This window comes from Siniperca chuatsi, linkage group LG20 (genome assembly GCF_020085105.1).
Source record: "Siniperca chuatsi isolate FFG_IHB_CAS linkage group LG20, ASM2008510v1, whole genome shotgun sequence".
NCBI lineage: Eukaryota > Metazoa > Chordata > Actinopteri > Centrarchiformes > Sinipercidae > Siniperca > Siniperca chuatsi.
Genome location: NC_058061.1, coordinates 12,524,867 through 12,546,099, shown reverse-complemented (window position 1 = coordinate 12,546,099; position 21,233 = coordinate 12,524,867). Strand labels below are relative to the sequence as shown.

At 38.3% G+C, this 21,233-nt stretch overlaps 1 protein-coding gene across 5 annotated transcripts in view; it reads left to right on the top strand.

Moving 5' to 3' along the window:
* LOC122867308 (protocadherin-15-like) overlaps positions 1–21,233 on the top strand; it is a 176,968-nt gene that overhangs the window by 142,390 nt on the left and 13,345 nt on the right. For all 5 annotated transcript variants that reach the window (XR_006375892.1, XR_006375893.1, XR_006375891.1 and 2 more), the window contains 4 exons: positions 767–943; positions 1,490–1,708; positions 2,519–2,527; positions 5,229–5,339. Coding sequence is in view for 2 of the 5 variants with exons in the window: in XM_044177952.1 (XP_044033887.1) it covers positions 767–943; positions 1,490–1,708; positions 2,519–2,527; positions 5,229–5,339 (516 nt within the window). In the remaining 3 variants the exon portion in view is untranslated. The remainder of the gene's footprint in view (positions 1–766; positions 944–1,489; positions 1,709–2,518; positions 2,528–5,228; positions 5,340–21,233) is intronic.

The window sequence follows — 21,233 nt, the reverse complement described above, 5'->3', positions numbered from 1 at the left end:
ACCTTATCAGCGCCACAGTGGCAGCTTAAATGTGAGATACTCTGACTTTGCTCCAATGCAGCTCAGCTTGTTTGAGGAATTTGCTTGATTCAAGTAATATCTCCCTCCACAGTCCCCCAAATACATTTTCATTCATTTGAAGAAAGGCAAGATGTTAATACTAAACACAAATTGCATTCTTCATTATATGATATGATATTTCTGCCATGTACTCACCCCCAGTGGGCCTTTCTGCACCAACAGACAAACACTATACTACAGCTCAGTCAGGTTGCTACTTTCTTTTGCCTTACACACATTACTTGATAATGATGTTTTAAAGCCCTTACCATCTTTTCACTTTGCCTCACTCTCTTTCTCCCTCTCTCTCTCTCTCACACACACACACACACACACACACACACACCTAAGAAGGACCATTCCTGCTGTGAGCAGGTGTTTCTGGGGGGACAATAATCAATATTGCACAGCACGAGTCTGCCTAGCTGACAGGATGAAAAAAATGTGTGTGTGGTTTTGTCTCTATTTGGTGTGTGTGGCTTTGTCTTTGCATGTTTGGAAGTACATGCTTGAGTCCACAGAAATGTATTTCTGTATATGCGTACATTAATGTGTGTGTGTGTGTGTGTGTGTGTGTGTGTGTGTGTGTGTGTGTGTGTGTGTGTGTGTGTGTGTGTGTGTGTGTGTGTGTCAGTCATGTTGGTACCCTGAAGGAGTTAAAATAGTGTGATTTCATCAATCAAAGTCCATTATTTTTCATCCTCAGCATTTTGGAACGCTACGTCCAGGAACAGATACCGGGAGCAAAGGTTGTCGTGGAAACCATCGGGCCCCATCGTCATGGTGATGGCATGGAGCAGGAAGACTATACCAAGTCGGACCTCATGATTTATGCTATCGATCCTCTGACAAATAGAGCTGTATCTAGACAGGAGCTCTACAAGTAAGAACTTTGCCAGCAAATTCATGAAAAGTAAAATGGCAGCTCTCCAAAAGCTTTATATCATAAAATTGGCAGGACAGGAACTAACCTGAATTACATCGTAATTAAGTAATTCCTAAATTAACTGGCCTCAATTATTTTTTTGGACTGTTGCCATTCACACAAGTTTTCAGATATTTTGTTGAAGTCAATCTTGTAGTTTCTGGCAGTTTACTCAAACAAGAAGAAAAGTTCTTACTAAGTTTTGTCAGTCCTCACTTTGAGGGTGAGTTAGGAAATACAAACAGATAGAAAACTACTGAACAGATTTGCCAGTAAGTGAGTGGGCATGTGTTTGTGTGATTTTAGTATGAAACTGGCTGACTTAGTGATCAGTTTGCTGCTTGGATAACGATTTGACATCTAGCTAGCAGAGAATCTTCACCACCACGCATTAACACCTGTTTGATGATGGCACCACTTGCACTGAGTAATGGAGGTTAATGTGTAGTGTATATTGCCAAATTCACATGGTCTCAGTTACATCATTGTGTTTCTGATCCCAAGGTTTCTTGATGGTAAACTCTTGGACATCAATAAAGAGTTCCAGCCCTTCCTCCCTCCTGGTGGACGGATTCTGGAGATCCGAACCCCTGAAGTGGTGACCAGTGTAAAGAAAGCTGTGCAGACTGTAGGCTACACAGAGGGGGCGCTGTTGGCTCTGGCAGTTATTATCATCATCTGCTGTGTCCCCGCCATACTGATTGTCATTATCACCTACAGACAGTAAGTATAAATTACTGTATTTGTAGTATTTTATACAGTTTTGGAATAGAAATGGCACTTAAATCAGACAATCGGACAACTTAGACTGAATGAATGAAACTGCTCACAGTAAGGTCTGCTTGAAGTGAAACCATCTACTTCAACATCAATTTGGTGCTACTAAATTATAATATATGAATTTAGATCCTCAAAACAAGTCGGTCTAAAAAAAAGGAGGATTTGACTTTGAATAGGAATGCTAACAAAGATAAGAAGCCATTTAGAAAATGTATGAATTTCTTTTAAGAAAATGCAGACAATCAGAAAAATAGACAAAGTTGGCAGTCGCTCCCACAGGACGTCCTTTTGCACTATTTATCATTTTATCACCTGGGCCAGTCACTTCCCTAGATGATTCAGCATGGCAGCCTGTCCCACAGTGCCAATTCTAATAGTTTGTTTAGCTAACCACTGTGAAAGGCTATTAATTTCATCCGTCTCCCAAACACACATAAACAAGCACACACACATTTAAACTGGATCAGTGCATTTTGGAGCGAGCTACTCATCCTGCTGAGAAAGAGAGACAAATAACAGACTGAGGAGAGGAGAGGAGATTTGAAAAAAGAAAAACAGAGTAGTAATCATCAGCATAATAATCACTAGTCTCTGTTGCTAAATGACTATAATGAAGACCAATTGTCCAACTTGCTTGTAAATTACAATAAGTAAACCTTGCTCACAAGAGGAACTGTGTGATTTATGGTTCAAATAATCTCTAATCTTTCTCTCTCTTTCCTTGTCTCTCGTCTGCTTTGTCTTCGCCTACAGATTCAAAGAGTGAGTACTGCTTTCATATTCCCATGCTAAAGTATTAATGTCATGGCTGTCTTAAACACCTTTCATTGTGATTAATCTGTTGACTTTCATTTTACAATAAAATGGATGAGCTCAGGAAGGGCAGTGAAACAGAAAGGACAGTGGACAATCAGACAAATGAATCCTGAAGAAAATGGAATCAGTAAATGTCCAAGACTGATGGTTTTATTGTGTGTGTGTGTGTGTGTGTGTGTGTGTGTGTGTGTGTGTCCAGGTCACAATTATGTTGACTGGACAAGAAAACCAATGCCATTTGGTTATGTAAACTGAGACTGCATAAGAGAAGAAATAACATAATTTTCCTTTTACAAATGAAAAGTTAAATTCATAAGTAATCAAACGCACCCTACCCCGATTCCTTTGGTTTTGCTGCTAAAGCCTTATTTGGTCTGGTATATCCAGTAGCTTACAGTGGCTAATGTTAGCAAACATTTGCTATATTTTGCTGTGTAACTCACATTACTGAGTCAATTTGCAGACTTTATGACTCTTCTGTATTTGTGTTACCATTACACTACATTTTAGCATGTCACAGATTAACGTTTCAGTGGTTTGGGACATACATAAGTAAGTAAAACATGAAGTTAACGCGCCGTACCAGGAAATTGATGTTTGTTGTTTCAAGCTTGTGATACAATTCCATGAGCTCTGTCAGGTCCTTTGTAATGATAATGAAAGCAACTGATTCTAGAGAAACTTGGAAAATGAAGGGAAATTCAACATGGCCTCAATGGACACTGTTTAACAAATATGTTACATACCAGTAGTCTTGCTTTAATATTCTTTAAATTACGTAGAGAGGCACATTAAACAATTTGTCCATGAATCACAATTTTATATTCAGTGTTTTAAGCCAAGAAAGAGGGACACAAACAATCAGTATACCACTGACTAAAGACTAGGAGCCTGCAGCCATGCTAAATGTTAATACTGGAAACATGCTCACAGTAGCTGCGGTTACATGGACAATATTACTTCAACCCAACTGAAATCATTCTGATTAGAGATTCCAGCTGAACTGTTTACATGGATGCAAAATAAAGTGATCCCAAAGCATTTAATCAGAATATAACTTTTTTGATATGCGGAAAAGTGGTTCTGCCCGCTCTGAAGCCTCTAATCTGCCAGAAATACAACAGAAGAAGAAGTTCTGCTGTTCTATTTCTGTTTCAAGACTTGCTGCATTCACATGTATTCAGGCAGATGGTAGACGGCAAACCTGACATTATTTTAGTGGACGAGACGGGAAAATTAGGTGATCAGCACAGAGCTGGGTGCAATACCATTTAGGCAATATGAAAAGTGAGTTATGCTATATTAGCTTAGCGAGCTATCTGGCTAACTATTAACTTTATGTAGCCGACATCACCATAGCAACATATTTTCATGCGTGTTTCGTTTTGCCGTCCTGCCAGTCCGTCGGACTGTTTGTTTTTCCATCCAGAAGGTGTTGTCCATCTGCCATGTACTGTCTACCTGAATCCATGTGAATGCAGCACGGTCAACAACAAAAGTTGTATCAGCCACAGACCAGTTTTGTTTTGCTACCGCTATGTTTTCTGTCCCTCCCTGAAACTTGTTCACGTCACCTAACTAAAGTTACCCCCACGTGGGGCAAACATGCACAGAAAGAATATATTTATTCCAACCAGAGAGAAACAATCGGATTAAGCGTTTACATGGTTATTAGGCGCAAATATTTTCCTATAGAACGGATTATCAAAGGTTTACACCACCCCTCTCAACCCGATTGAAAATTCCTTCTGATTGGGCCGGATCTAGCTAGTCTCTTCCGACTGAGGTGGTTACATGAGGCATTTTTATTCTGACTGGGATATTATTCCAATTATTAGTGGAATATTAGGGTCCATGTAAACGCAGCTAATGACAATGCTGATGTTTAGAAGGTATAATGCTTACCATGTTCACCATCTTAGTTTAGTGTGTTGGCATGCTAGCATTTGCTAATTAGCAATAAACACAAGTACAAGTGAGACTGATGGGAATGTCATTAGTTTTGCAGGTATTTGGTGACAAACCAAATCATTGGATAAACTGAAAAAAGGGATCACCTAAGTGATTACAATTAATCCTGAGGGGGATGTGTACACATTTTCATGGTAATCCATCCAACGGTTGTTGAGACATTTCACTAAAAAACAAAAATGTCAACCTCATTGTGGTGCTAGAGAGAAAAGGTCAGGGGATCACCAAAGTCAGTAGGCTCTATCCTCTGGGAAGCATAAATATCTGTACAGCATTTCATTGTAATTCATTCCATAGCCATTAAGATTTTTCAGATGGTGGAATGGCAGAAAGACTAGTATAACTAAAAACTACATACACAAATACATTGACAGATATATTTTACTGTATTAAAATGTACCTATATTGTACAATGTGAAATATATGCATAGTGTTAAAATTGCATATTGTTAAAACATACATAAATAAATAGGAGTAGCTGACAAGAGGACTTGCTTAAGGACACAGATACAGATGGATGTGGAGGCAGTTAAAAGCCTTGAACTGAGACGTTTTGGACAAAGAAAGAAGTTATAAAGCCCTCTTGCTGATTATGACTGTGTTTCTACTTTCTAAGGTTGGGATTTTACTCTAACTTTAGATAACTGACTCTGTGTTTCCTCTCTGCTGTGTCCAGACGCCAGGCAGAGTGTGCCAAAACAGCCCGTATTCAGATGGCACTGCCAACAGGCAAACCTGGGGGAGGCACTGCCAACAACCTGTATGAAGAGCTGGGTGACAACGCCATGTAAGTGAAGTGTGAAAGTGGCATTTGCATTGATGAGCCAAAGCAGAGGCATTAGCTCACATTTCTATGGCTGTTAAACTTCAGCCTTTGGCAGTTTGCCTTTTCCTGCTTTGAGAGCTTTGCGGTATCCACACATGCAGTCAGTCCCATAACATTACATCTCCCTCCATTTTAACTATCACTAAGGAAAATACTTACGCAAATATACTTGTATCTTTGGTTCCCTACAGAACAAAGCTATTATTCACAGGTGTAAGGTTAAGCACAAGTCCCATATTTTCCCAATTTCACCTCTTTCATGCATTAAAAATGAGAAGGCACTGATAAAAATAACACAAAGTAACTGGAAATAATGGGAAAATAAGCATAAATAATAAGTAAGCTAACATCTACTAAGAAGAAATCTCAGTTGTGTGTAAAATATCACAAATATTGAACAAGTTGGGACAGGACCAGTGACCGCACTCACAACCAAATGCTAAGGTGCAAGAGGACCAGAAAGAAGGAAAAAAGGCTCTAAAGGCTCAGGTCTAATGCAGTTTGAATACAATTTACTTAATAAAAAAGCCAAGCTTTTGATATCTAGACCTTCATCTGGGCAAATGTTGGACACAAGAGAATCCCACACCTTATGATGGGACCAAACAGTTGACACCTGTGCTATGTCATGCAACACACTTGGGAAATGCAGTTCAAAAGATTTTGTCTGATCGACCAGTGACAGCAACTCTAACACACCCCCACACCGGAATAAAACTTGTTGATTCACTGCACTTAAGTTGCTTGGTTAAATTTTCCCAAATCACTCCTAAGCTGGGAGCCTTTGCAAGGATTTATCGGCTGAGTTAAAATGTCTCTTAATTTAGCCCCAGACTGTTGTGAATGTGGCCTCAAAACCTTTTTGTAGTCTAGAGACATTTTCTTTCCTTCATTTCACATTTTGCAATGGCCAAAGAAACCGACATTATGTTAAGACGACACAGTCTTGGATTAATCAAGCAGGGCCTTGTAACCCCACATCAAACTAACACCAAACAGAGCTCTGATTTTTGAATACATTAACAGTCGTAGATAAACCCTGCAATTTTATCTTCAGAGTCCAGCGACATCCAGCTCTTTCCTTGTCAGTTTCCCTGTTGTAATGCATACCAATGTCCTCACTGAATGAAGGTCAACAATCTGCCCACAGAACAACATTCACTTTGAGTGCAGCCTCTCTAGTTCACTTTCAGCTCATTTTCATCGATTGGTGGCTTTCAATAACGTGGTAAAAAAAAAAGTCCTCCAAATGTATCTTCTGAGAATTACCTTTTTTCTTGATCAGCCTTTGCAGCAGATTCCAATATGAGTTTATTGAATGCTTGCTTTACAAATAATTTGTTGTTTTTGTCTTCTAGCTAATTTTGTTTAATTTATCCTCTTGCCAATTTCTGCTGGTTTGATACTTGTTGATTTGGTTAAACAAGAGTCTAATAGTGACTGTATGTGGAGACACTGTGTTAACTTTTATCTGAAAGTTTTTACAACCACACACACACACACTCACTGAAGGAAATACACATGTAGTTCCTTTCTAATTCTTTACTGGAGCATTAAGAAGAAGTTGAGAGGAACTCTTATCAGCATTACATGCATCACCGGTTTCCTGTCTGTCCTTGATATGCCTCCCCACTCTCATTAACATGAGAGCAATTCATATGCAAGATGGTAGAAACTATCTCCAAATGACAGCAAGGGATTTCCAACTTTGTGTGTGTGAGTGTGTGTGAGACTAACCAGCCCAAACGATTCTCTGAAATATGTGTGCGGAAATGAACTTGGATATGAGATAATTGAAATAATTGTAGCCCGTAATTTATAAAGACCACCCTGGGCGATAATTAATTCTATTGATAAGCTGCAGAGCATGTTTAATTGTGGTGGGAAAGGTCTTCTGTGTGTGTGTGTGTGTGTGTGTGTGTGTGTGTGTGTGTGTGTGTGTGTGTGTGTGTGTGTGTGTGTGTGTGTGTTTGCAAAGTAAGCAGTTTGGGATTTCTTGTGTAATACGTGTGTGTGTGTGTGTGTGTGTGTGTGTGTGTGTATGTTCTGTATCATTGCAATCTTGTAGGGACTAAATAATCCCTAAAGAGTGTAAAACCTGGCAAAGTGCAAAAGTTTGCACATTCATAATTAAGATCCATTATCAAACTGCTCAGTAGACTGATTTTCGAGGCATTTTTTTTCTTTTAATTACTTTTGGCTGTTTTCTTGAAAGGCTTGGTTTTTAATGTCGGTTTTCAATTACCTATGAGAAATGAAGTGTTCTTTTATTTATTATTAACAGCACATTAAATGAAGCATGTTTTTAAAAAGTTAAATTAAAAGTCATGTTATTTAGCAATGCAACACATCACTTGTGCTGAGTTAATAACTAGATATGTATAATATGCGTTTCTAATTACTTAAAACATGATCTGATGAACATTTCTAAACAAGATTAAATTATTCTTTAATTAAAAAATTTCTACACCCTGCAGTCTCTTAATTTTTTAATGGGTTTTCCAAAATGGATACATGGATGTTGACAATTGAGTTTTGCTCTTTATATAACTGATCAACTAATATACTGTATGTAAGAATGTGGAATGTGTATGTGTATCATACAAGTGCAGTGCAATGCAGCATGACTGGATTTTTGCTAATCTAACCTTTCCCGGACAAATAAATCCTAAAGACATTTTGTCATATGGCAGCAAACAAATCGCATTCCAGTGTTCCCCTACTTATTTCCTCTGATTTTTTTTACTATGTCATACTGTATACAGCTTTTCCACTAGCTATTTCCTTTCACAACTTTGAACATTTTAACATAATTCTTTATCATTTCATCACTCTACTTTTCCTGTTCTCATGTTGACCGATGCATTCATCTGTCCATCTTTTCTTGTTCTCATCCATCCGCCTTTATCCATGACTGACAGACAAAAGTGAGTAGGATGCTGAAAATTGCTTCACATCTGTGACTAGTTTGATACTATGCTGTGACAGTTTTTTTGCTTTAGTTTTGTGTTTGTGTCAGTGCTTGTCAGTGGTTGCTCTTGTTTTAGGTACAGGGTAAGTTGTACTTTGGTAGATCAGAGAGCAAAGTTGTGTTGGTGAACATTGGTTGTGCTTCGGGATGATCAGTGATGAATTAGGACTCTGGTAAAGTTGAATTGGTTGCCTCAGCATAGAAGTAGGCAGCCATGTATCAAGAGTCTGTAGAGTTTCAATAAAGTCACAAACTACACCAGAGATTTCACAGAATAATGCACTTTCAACCAGATAGGAGGATATAATCAGTCTTTTCTTCAATCTGCATACTTTTATAACTCCATCACACACAGTTGTCTATCCCTGCCCCAAAAGATCTGGCATTGTTTATAGTTGTGATGCACTAGATCCATCCTCCTCAGATCCCTCCTCCATTTCTACTCATTCCTTTCCTCATTCATCTCTTAATGTGAAGTCTCTTTTCATTTAATTTATCAAACAACAGCTCTAGCATATGTTCTGTTGTTTCATCTGTCTTTCTACCATCCTTTATGTATCCTTCTGTTGTCACTCGCCTCTATAAAACATTTTATTTAACCATTCTGGGCATTACTGCTCTTTCATTTAAATTTTATTCAGACCCAATCTCCCACTTCCATTTCATTTAGCTTTGATTTATATAATTACATCTTTCCAATTCACTATACCCTCTTCTCCCTCATATTTTATCTGTAATTCTATTATATCTCCCTTCATTCCATCTTTTTTTTCTCATTTTTTCTTCCATCCATGTACCAGCCGGTCAAACCACAGTGGCGGTGGGAGTGGTGGCAGTTTGGATGAAAGCGATCGCCAACGTCTGATCTCAGATTTTGCCACACGAGCGATCGCTGCGCATCGTCAGTGCATTGCTAATGGAGGGGTGCTCAACAACCTGCCCAAGTCTGAGTCCAACATCACCTTTCTCTCTGATGAAAACCCCCTGACTATCAAAAATCCCATCTACCATGAGGACGGCACTTTGAGTAGCCCAGAGACTCTTGGAAGAAGCCAGAGGAGAAGAGACCTTCTTGGGAATTTCTCCCCTTCCAGGAAAGGCCTTCGAGAGGCCTGGCTGAGGCTCAGCTCCCCTGGAGGAGAGGTGCGATTCGGTGGGTACAGTGGCAGTGACAGTGGATGGGGATCTGGGGGTGGACACAGCTGGACTCTCCCATCAAGATTACATCGAAGAGAGATGTATGACGCTTTGAGACGACAAGTAGTTATGGATCCAGTGCAGTGGGAGCTCGAGCTTCTAAAGGCAGAATTCAAGGAGAGTAAAGATGCTGGTCTGGATTCAGGATTTGACCGTGGGTTGGATTCAGACTTAATGGGAAGCCCAAGTCTGGAACCCAAGCTGACAGTGAAAGAACAAGCCAGACAGTTTGAGCAACAGGCGCTCCAGGAAATGAAGCAAAGGCAAAACAGAGATTCACGAGGATCTTTGTCGCCTGATATCCTACTTTCTGTTTTTCCGGAATCTCCTCAGCATCACAAGCACACCCCTACCCACAGTGTCCCAACTACTCTGGTTAAAGAGGGTACCCCGAGTATAATTGTCACCCTGAGTGATGGAGGGACCCCTCCACCAAGTCACAAGCCAACTCCTCCTGTGCTGCGGCGCTTTGGGGCAAATTTAACAGGTAATCAGAGTGGGGAAGAAAGACTTCAGGTCCATTTAGAGGTTATCCCTGATCCTCCATCAACTCCTCCTCCACCACCACCTCCATCCCCACCACCTCCACCTCCCACATCTGCTCCTCCCCCTCCTTCATCTCCTCCTCCACACCACCCTTCCTCCCCTCCTCCTCTCCCTCCTGCTTCATCTCACGCCAATCATTCAGAAAAGCAGACTCCTCCTCCTCCCCACCTCCTCCACCTCCACCTCCCCGCCTCCACCTCTCCCTCCCCCTTTGTCACCCTCTCTCCTGCATCCATCCACCTTTGTCCTCCCATCACTCTCGGAGGCGCCAGCCCTACGGCCCGTGTCCCTCCGGCCGCCGCCACCACCCCTTCCCGTGGAGCCCGAACCTCCCCGAAAAGAGCTGAAAGGAATTTTAAAGAACATCCAAAACATTGCGGACATTGAGAAGTCAGTGGCCAACATGTTCAGTCAGATAGATCAGAAACAAATCCCACTCAAAAAGGTCATGAAGAGCCAATCCATGGATTCTCTTGATTCTCTTGACTCCTTGGATGCATTAGGAGCAGAAGGAGGAGGAGGGGAGGGAGGAGATGGAGGGAGAGAAGGAGCTGAAGGAGGAGGAGAGGATCCTCCACCTCCACAGATTCAGCCCAACCCAAACATGAACTCCATCGTGGAAGAGCTTGAGAAACGATTCCCCTCTCAGTCTACAATGCTCTAGCCTTTGCCTTTATGATATGGAAAGTACACAGAGGGGAATTTCTTAACATTGTTGTGTAGTTGCCGTGGAGCTCTCAAGGGACTGATGCTCAAAATAGCTCAGTGGGATGCTGTGATGATTTAGTGATTTTTACCTTGCTACGGCTGTGCTCTTCCAATATGACTTCCTGTTTTCTATATAAGAAAAGAAATAAAAAGAACTAGTCCTAATATAAACTCTATGGGTAGAAGAAAAATGTTTCTCCTCTTAAATGATGGTACTTGTTGCGAACAGAAAAAGAGAAGGGCAGAAGGTGAAACAGCAAGAAAGGTCACATCTTGCATAGCCCTAATAAATTCAGTCATGTAATAGCTGGAAAGGGCTTCCATTCTCTTACTGTATTCTAGACTATTTCTCTTTGACTATTACGAGAAGAGAGAAGGATTGGTGAAGGATGAGGAGGAAATGATAATCAGGTTAAGAGGTTAAGTCCATTTTTTATTTGTGTCCCCATTTCAGTGAACCTACGAGGAATTCAAAAGACTGCTTTCCACCCCAATGCCAACATAGTTGTTTGGAGGGCCAACTAATTATCTGCCTCTGCCATTATTTTAGTTTCCCCACAAACAACATTTCTAGGACTTGTGTTTTAATTAACACCGAGTAAAAGTGGCTTAAATAGCCACAGATGGGAGCAGTGAAATCAAATGATTAGAAGTGGCAGAATGTCTTATGGTTAACTTTCAGCTTGACTACTATCATTACCATTTTACATCCATGCCAAGTAATTGACATTTTTATCAACAGCAAATTATGATCAATCAAAGACACATGATTGTTTCTTGGGGACACTTGCTGTTGTGAGTAGATAATTACCCTTTGGGGTGGCTTTAACACACACCCTCTGGACATCTAAACTAGTTGATTCTAGATGTAGTGAGAAAACGAAAATCAAACTGGGGAGGAGAGAACAATGTTAAACCTGTCAACATGGATTGAACTTTGCTGGACATGGATTTTTTGTATTTTCTTAGCATGGGTAGTTTGGCTACAGTATTTCAGAGTTATAGGGCTACAACCAGTGACATGATCATGAGTCACATTTTGTTTTTACTCTCCATTTCATCAGTATTCAGTGTAATGTAGTTACCTAGTGCTGTAACACATATTCTTTTCTCTGTACAATTACATAATGTTCCTATCAAAAGGTTGCTGTCTTCAAACATCTTCCCATCTTTGTTATTAATTTGAGTCAATGCACAAGTAATGTATCTTTCTCAACCCTGGATGGATGGATGGATTTCTGTTTTATACCAAAACCATGATCTTTCCCTAACCTTAACCAAGTGCTGCCAGAGCCTAAACACAACCATAAAAAAGTTTGATAATGTGGTAGTCACTTCCAGCGGATATCGTACTAGAAGTTCAGATATATTGGTGGAAAACAAATGAAATACGTTGTCAATAAACATTTTACTGATACATTCAGTACATTATCAACATTTTTGACTTTTACACCAGATAAGTTAATGAACAACATTTCCACATGAATCCTGGCAGGATTACGCTTCCTTCAAAATGTATTTGCTGTTGCAAATTAGTTTTATATGTTGTATGTAATTTCTAGAAGACAGGGTTGATCTTTTCATATCATTACTTAAGGGCATCAACATGTGTTGAAAATGAACTAACTTGCTCCAAATTGTAAACACAGACATGGTCGTTATGTTTTGTCTTTCTGTGTCTGCTCCGTTTCTGTCAAATACTCATTTAGTTGAAAGTTTGTATTCATTTTTTATAACACTGATTTTTCTCTAGTTCCCCATATTGATTCTTAAAAGGTTTGCAGACAGTCTTTCTTTTGTTCTCAGTCTGTCCTCTAATAACTCTCATTTTCATGTATGTCTTTACTTAATTGCATCTTTTTCCTTTACTTCTGGACCTACATTGTCTGTGTATCCACAATGGTCCTCCATTGTCTTTTAATGTTCCACAAGGTCATGTGAATGTTTGTCTTTTCAAGGAGACAAATGTTAATACAAAGGTAGGTGCATAGCTACAGTAAAAAAAAATGTCTAAAACATTTATGTTGAGTGAAATTGTTATTCACTATGTGCAAAATTTTTATTAACTTTTTCTAGACGGTTCTGTTGTTTCTTTTACCCAAGGTTTCCTTCGTTAAAATCCTTGTGTGGGTACTTTGGGAAATTATTACTATGAAAAATTCAAAAAGGCCATGAACATGAGACATTTTTCTCAATAAAATACATGGGGCTAACTAAGAGTATCCAAGACAATTTTTATTTGACAAAAAGTTGAGATCACTTTAAAAAGTAATGCTGGAACAGTAACCATTTCGAAATGGCCCCTCATATTAACCTATACTGCTAACTACTGTAGTAACTAATCCTAGTTAGTGCTAAATAGTCCCCAGTCTTGTGTCACTTTAACATTAGCGCTGGTGATACAGTAACCAAGATAGAAACTCTGATCACGTGTATTTGTCCTGCATCTTTACAGCACTTTTTTCCCCCAAAAATGCCTCAGGGAGGAGCAGAAGTGAAGCAGCAGTGCTATGGGCATGTGCAAAGTGTAGCATATTGACAATGACGGCATATGTGCAGTTGTTTTCTCTTGATGGAATTGTGCCAGAAAAGTATGCAGAGGGAGTCTTGTACACAGCCTTCTATATTTGTAGCATATTAATAAGGAAATAACTCAGATTACTCACCTCAGATATGAGATACTGTGTTTTATGAAGGTCACTTAGCCACATCAGATCAAAATTAAATTAATCACTGGATTTACACATTTGAAGATGTCTACTTTTTAAATTACATAACAAAAAATACAGTAAAGTAACATTGCTGTTCCATGCATGGCAATTTCTTGCATCAGAAGTCTTTGCAAAATATTTGCCAGCATCATTTAAAAGTAAAAAATGGCAGAAAAAGAATAATATTCCAGATCAGGTGGCACTATAAAATTTGCTACATGTTTTGACGTAGATTTCTGCCTTCTCAGACCAAATCTTATAAATGTACAGGCAGACCTCTACAAAGCATATTTCACTTTCATGTATGTTGAGTTTTGCCTGTTTCTCTGTGATATACATTTTCCCCCCATCTAATACATGATTAAATTAAAATAATTATTTTTGCAAAAAGATCAGACTCTCTACTGAGAGAGATTAAAAGGTGATTCAGGAATGTCATCTGTAACTACTTGTAAGATATGTCAGGTCCATTCTTTTCCTTTGATGAAATACCTGTAGCTGTTATACAGCAAAAGGAATGACATGTCCGTTCAATTAACCAGATATGGAAAGATGTGGCAGCCTTTGAAGCGCTGACATTACTTTAAAAATCTCAAAAATGTACTTGCAAGCATCACAAGTTGTTTTACTTATTCTACTGGAACCAAAGCCTGTGGATATAGCTCTGTCAGCAGCGGATTTCACTGCCATCCGCTAACACAGTTTCAACAAGTTGTCTCCAGATGCATATTGCCATCATGAAGTGACAGAATCTGTCCCACAAGACCAGCATGCCACTGATGATCATATTTCAGCAATTGGATCAAATCATGATGTACAGCCAAATAAAACAAACCCTGATCTGTGGTTGTCAAGTGATGACATTATGAGAGGATTTATACTGTCAGATGCCAAACACACACACACACACACTTATCTTGATGGATGTTTTTTCCAGTGGAATCTATAAAGCTGTTATGTTAGGACAGACTGAGCTGGTTTAGACATACACACAAGGCTTTGCAATTGTTCAGCAATGTGTTTCTCTTCTTACATACACAATATCATGATCAAGCTATAAACCTTGTGTTGTTAAGATGTGAATTTATAAAAGGCTTGATCCATATACGTAAAGCATTAACACAGACAAACACACATATACACAAGAGCTTGGGCATAAACAGGAGTGTGAACGTGTACACACACAAACACAGAGCTGCATTAAACAGGTTGCAGGCAGTGCTACTGTTTCAGCTGACTGAGTTGGAAATGTTTTATGTTAAGATTAGCTTTCATCCTCAGTGTGCTGCATGTCATTGCAAACACTCAGTGTATCTCACAGACAGATTGTGTTTTCACTCTTTCAGTTCTTTTTATGTGCTTTTGCTAGAGAACAGACATCTTTTGACATCGTTGGGAATATGTATTGTTTACAACATTCAGGAAAGCAGACCGCATTTAATTGAAGCTGAAATGAGAAACACAGATACAAGACGTAGCAAGAGAGTGGCTGTCGCATAATTGTAAAGTCACAGGTTTGATCCTCACTACAACAAAGATTATCATGGGAAATGTGGTCATTGAAGCAGCAAGTAGCCATGAGATTTACAGGCTGGCTATGACCTACTGTATTTCTGTGGTTTTTCTGTGCAAAGATGGATTATTATCAACATTTCGAGTGTGCTTACTTTCAGTTTGACTTCTAAATAAAGTAATTTAGATAATATGGCTAAACTTTTGACTTGTTTGTGGTTTTGAGTGAAATGTCTCAACTACTGGATGGTTTGCCATGAAATTTGGTACACACATCCATTATCCCCACAGAAAGAACTGTAATAACTTCATAACGTCATAATCAGGTAAAAAATTTAATTTGTCAAATACTTTATGACCACATTTCTGCAAAACTAATGACATTTCCGTCATCCTTAGCTGTATTTTGTGTTTAGTGCTAATTAGCAGTTGTTAGCATGCTAACATGTTAAACTGTGATAGTGAACATGGTAAACATTAAATCTGCTAAATATCAACATGTTAGCATTGTCTCTGTGAGCATGTTAGAATGCGGATGTAACAGCAGTTTAGCTCAAAGCACCATGTCAGCCTCACAGAGCCGCTAGCATAGCTGTAGACTCTAAGTACTGTTTACAACCTGTCTAATCGACTTCGTTTTAGTGTTTGGTTTAGTGATGGCGCTGGGTTCCCAGATCTCACTTTGGTGAGTGTTACTTAAACCAATAGAAATGATGGCCAAATCTCAAAAAATAAGACCCAAGTTGCATTTAACCACCACAATTGTTCTATCACTGGCTTATATGTCAAGCTGCTATGAGTATGAACTAAATATCTATAAAAACGTAACAAAAGGTTGTGGGAGTTTTGTTGTGATATGTTGTAAATCTGCTCAGTGTAGGTTTAGGAAAGGAATTTTAACCTTAGAAATACCAAATTAAGTTTAATATATATATATATATATATATATATATATATATATATATATATATATATATACAGTATATATATATGTATATATATACAGTATATATATATATGTATGTATATGTATATATATATATATATATATATATATATATATATATACAGTATATACACATAGGTGCTGTATAAATATAAAGCAGTTTGAAGCTGGAACATGGCTGTTTGTCTGCAATGGTCCTGGTCTCTCACCACATTTACAATACAAAGGAGCACCTTCTTGACTTACTGATGGTTTACCCTCCTTCAAACAGGTTTATTCTGTGAATGTGAAGAGACCTGGTTATTGTTTGTCATTTTCTATTTAACATGCAACCACAATGAGAGAATGTACACAAAATGAGAGCGAAAGGGTTGTGGAGAGAGAAATGGCTGAAATAGGCAGAGAGAGTGAAACAGGTAGGAGAAAAAAGAAGTAACAAATGAGTGGAGTGACAGTGCAAAGTGGCGAGGGAGCTACTGTAGCTCTATGAGAGAAGTGAGAGACAAAATGTAGGAAGAAAATAGAAAAGAGAGAAGAAGAATGTGTTATTGGGTGTTGAAGTCTGAGTCTGTTCTTTAAGAGCTAATAATATTTCTCCCCTGTCTTTCTGTTTCTCATACACACTGCGAGTCTAGGTGGGGAGGACACAAAGACAATCATGTCAAGATTTAATCATGTCAGATGTGTGTGTGTGTGCGTGCGTGTGAGAAAGAGAGAGTGTAAGAGTGAGTGAATGATGGAGATCAGATAGCTGTTTGTGTGTTTTTGTCTCCAGAGGACCTAATAATGTGTCTCTCAGAGCAACAAGGACACAGAGATGGACTTATCTTCACACACCGAGAAACACACACAGTGATGTTGAAAAGGGCTATTTCATTCTAACCTGTAGATCACCCCAAAACAACCTTTTCATCTGTGTTCATCCATTTATCCCTCCATTCACTCACCCATTCAACCTTTTCTATTCATCCAGAGATATGTCTGTCAATACATCTACACATCCTTCCTTCCACACCTTTACTTAACCAGATAATCTTGTCTGTTTGAAGCACTCTCATTCATTCAAAACTGCATTTTGATACTGAATGAAAGGCCACCATTTCTCCTTGAAGTGTGTGTCTGTGTGCATGTGTTTAAAAGGCACAATTATATTCTCGCCTGAATTTATTTGATGAAATGCTAAAGTGGTTTAACAATTTGCATGTGTTTGCATTCTAATAACAGAAAGGAGAATCTTTTGTGTCCTCTGAAAGTCACCATTTGTTGTCTGTGATACATCTTCATTTGACCAGCTCATTACCTTGGTTTCACATGACAATACATCCTGCCGGCAACATAGTTAAGACGCATGGACAGAGAGGTTTTTGGCAGTTTTTCTTGTTTTGCTATTTATTTCTTTGTATTTTTCCCTTTGGCTTTTTGCCGTTGTTTTTCCTTCATTTTTAAAAGTTTTTTTGTGTCTTACTCCATGTCACCGTCTCTCTCAGTTCTTGTTTCTCTCTTTGTCTTACTGTCTTTGTTTGCAGTTTTTTCCCCCAGAACCGTAAGTCTTAATTTCACAGTACTGTAAACAGTATCAAGCTTATTTGTTCATACTATCATCAACTTGGCTGCTGGGTGGACCCAGTCTGATATGTAGTGAAATGAATTGTGTTTTTTGTTTTCCCAAAGTTTATTAAATGTCAGGCTGGAGGATATGATCTTAAAGGAATAGTTTGGCATTTTGGGAAAAAGGCTTAATCACTTTCTTGACAAGAGTTGGATAAGTTTGATGCCACTCTTGTCTGTACAGGAAATATGAAGCTATGTAGAGCCAGTGGATAATTAGCTTAGCTTAGCATAAAGAGTGGAAGCAATGGGAGAAACAGTTTGCCGCTGTCATTTTTTACATTTCAGTTTTTGTACTGGTAAAACAAACAGGTCATAACATGTTCATTACTAAACTTAAGAGATGCTTGTAGGGTTTTGTTTTTTACCTTTGGATAGAGCCAGGCTAGCTGTTTCCCCCTGATTCCAATCTTTATGCTACTAAGCTAACCGCCTGCTGGCTCTAGCTCTATACTTGCCCTACAGACTAGTGTTGTCACGATACTAGAATTTCTAACTTCGATACGATACCTTGAAAAATATCGATATTTGATACCATTTTCGATACCACGGAGAAAAAAACTGCCACAATATTAAGGGGTTATTTTTTTATTTAAAGCTAAATATAACAAGTCTAGAACATATATTTTACATTAACAAAACTGTCCTGAGGTAGTGCACTTGTTCAAAAGCCTCTCAGATTGCATTACATTCAAAAACCAATAAAGTGCAAGTAAAAAAAAAAAGTGCAATCTTTTGTATTTCCAAGTAAAATCAAATCACAATGTCAATAAAAGATACTTAAACTTCAAGCAAAAACAAAATCAGTGCAATCTTATGCATCAAGTATCAAATTAGTAAACAAAATAATTAAATGGAATCTGTTGCTGCAGTTTTTGACCACACTTTTAAAATGAACTGAATGAACTAATCTAAGAACTTAGGTTAATGGTAATAGATATTTGTTAACATGAATAATCAATGAAAAATACTTACAAAACATTTGTTAATCAAAGTTAAAAGTTGATTTAAACTAACATTCACTAATACATGTACTAATTAAAATCCAAAGTTCTATTTGTTAATATTTTTTCATTGGACCAGAGCTAACATGATCCGTTATATTTTTATTACCTAATACCTACTGTTATCAAAGATTAAAATATATTGTAACAAATGCATTGCTCATCGGTCATAAAAGCTGGTTAATACATTAACGTTATTTGATGAACAGATTTAAACGCAAACGTGCGTGCATCACACGCGAAAACAGTGCTCACTGGATCGACATGAAGTCGTCAAGTCACCTTTATTTATATAGTGCTTTTAACAATACAGATTGTGTCAAAGCTTTTAACAGTATCAAATTGGAGGATAGAGTGTCAGTAATGTATAATAATAATACCAACCTCGAGAAATTCTTTATACAGATCCGGGTGTCGGTCTCTCAGGTGCTTTGCTATATTAGTGGTGTTAGCGCCTTTTGTTAGCACTGTAGCATCTCTTGCATATTGGCTTGCTTGTGTCCTTCGGCTTTCCATGTTCATTTGCCTCATATGCAAAATATTTCCAGATAGCACTCCTGCTGTGTTCCTTATCAACCAAAGCCGGTCGCGCGGGCGTTGCACTCGCCATCTTTCCATTCACTTCACTTTTGCTAACCAGAGCGAATGAGACGAGTGCGAGTGCGCGTGTGGTGGTTGTCAACGCGCCTTTGGAGAGAAGTGAAAGTGCGGCTAGTATCGATACTTCGGGAAATTAGTATTGGTACCGTTCAGATATTTCAGTATCGATATTTATCAAAATATCGATATTTTGGACAACACTACTACAGACATAATAGTGATATTGATCTTCTCATCTAACTCTTAGCAAGAAAGCAAAAAAGTGTATTCCTATTCCATAATTTGTTAGGACAATGTTTATAAAGTAACTGTAATACACTGGAAGTTGACGATGTGACTTACACTTCGTTGTCAGAGTAAAACGTTTCCACGCATCATGTAATGTGAATATAATTATTAAAATGTAACAGTAAAGATACCATAATAACAGGCTACACATTGCCATAAGTTCATGTATATAGGCTACAGCCTCCTGCAGACAGCTTAGCTGACATAATTATGCCCCTCTGATAAGTACTTGAGAGCATCTTCTTTGGACTTATTTGATTTTGTCTTCACTTGATGTCAAACTAAGCCAAGAGTAATTATGGGCTGGACTTGAGCTGAACAGAACATAGGCAAAGGTTCTCTGAGTGCCTTCAGGGAAAAATCAGCCAGGCTCTTGTCTCTCAAAAAATGGTCAAATGTTTATAAAGAATTTCAATTTACTGGGGACCACTGTTAGAATATTTTACTGGTTATTCAAAGCGTACTGAAATCTTGTCTGTTGTAGGAGCATGCAGTCCATAAAAATTACTGATAACAGCTGAAATTAATAGGAATGCAATTTTGGAGATGCTCCGATAATGATTACGTTACCACACCTCTGCCTGTGAAACTTATCCTACCTCAATGGTGGATGCTTAAACTCTCAATAGAAAACCGTAATGATATTCTTTTAGGATTATCAGCTCTAAAAACATTGATCTCCCAAGCTCATTGGTAATTGGTAAGCTCTGGCCTGCAAGACTTTTTCAAGCCTCCCCCACACACACACACACACCAATATGTTAAGAATTTATCGTTACATCCGCCCTTCAAAAGATATTTCTCACATTTAAATGTTCCCCCAACCTTTTCATTTATAGTAATAATTTCATTTTCTATCAAGGCTTCAAAACCAGAGCAGAAATCTTGAATATTTTATGCATCTGACACCAAAATGTCTGTTTCTAAACCTGAAAGAAAGGTTAATCAGGAGACCAAACAGTTTAAATGGAAGCAGACAAATGTCAGATCCCTGCCTTTACAAAAAAGGCAGCACAAAAGTTTGATTGGAGTCAGCAGAGAGTACCTCGCAGAAGTGAAGGTTTGGGGAAATCTTTGCATGCTGACCAGCTGGTCAACCTTTCACCACATTGCTCAGGGTTCTTTTGATTGCTAAGTGCTATTAAACTTGAACTGACATCTGTTGACTGTTTGTTGAAGTTGGGAGTATGTACCAGTGCAGTATTGGATTTATGCTAAACAGTATGTTTACATGCACAGATTTTACATTATAAATGCATGTTTTGTGTGTATCTTTCCCGATCCTGATAATAAATAGCCCTGTACTCATGAATAAAACATCCCACCTATTAAACTAGTCACAAATTACATCCTAATTGAAAAATGGTTTTATTATTGTTGTGGCTAATATTGACATATCCCATCTACGGTTTTGTCAATAGAATGAGCTCATTTGAGTTGTAAATGAGATGTGAATATTAAATATTTATGAAGCTAAAATCTGAATATTTACCAGAATAAGACAACAAAAATAACAGTAAATGACAGTGCGGGAATGGTATACTGTAGTTTCTGATTTTCCTCATTTTGTTTTGTCCTTTAGTCTCTTTCTCTCTTATATAGCCCTCCCAGTCTCTCAATTTTTCTCAAAATACACACACTCCCATACATACACTCATACACATCTCATCTTTTTGCTTTCTTCTTGGAAACTGGGTTAAATTCCGCAAATATGATTTCCAGTGGCAACTTTCATTTGGGTCTTGAATGAAACATCCCATTTCG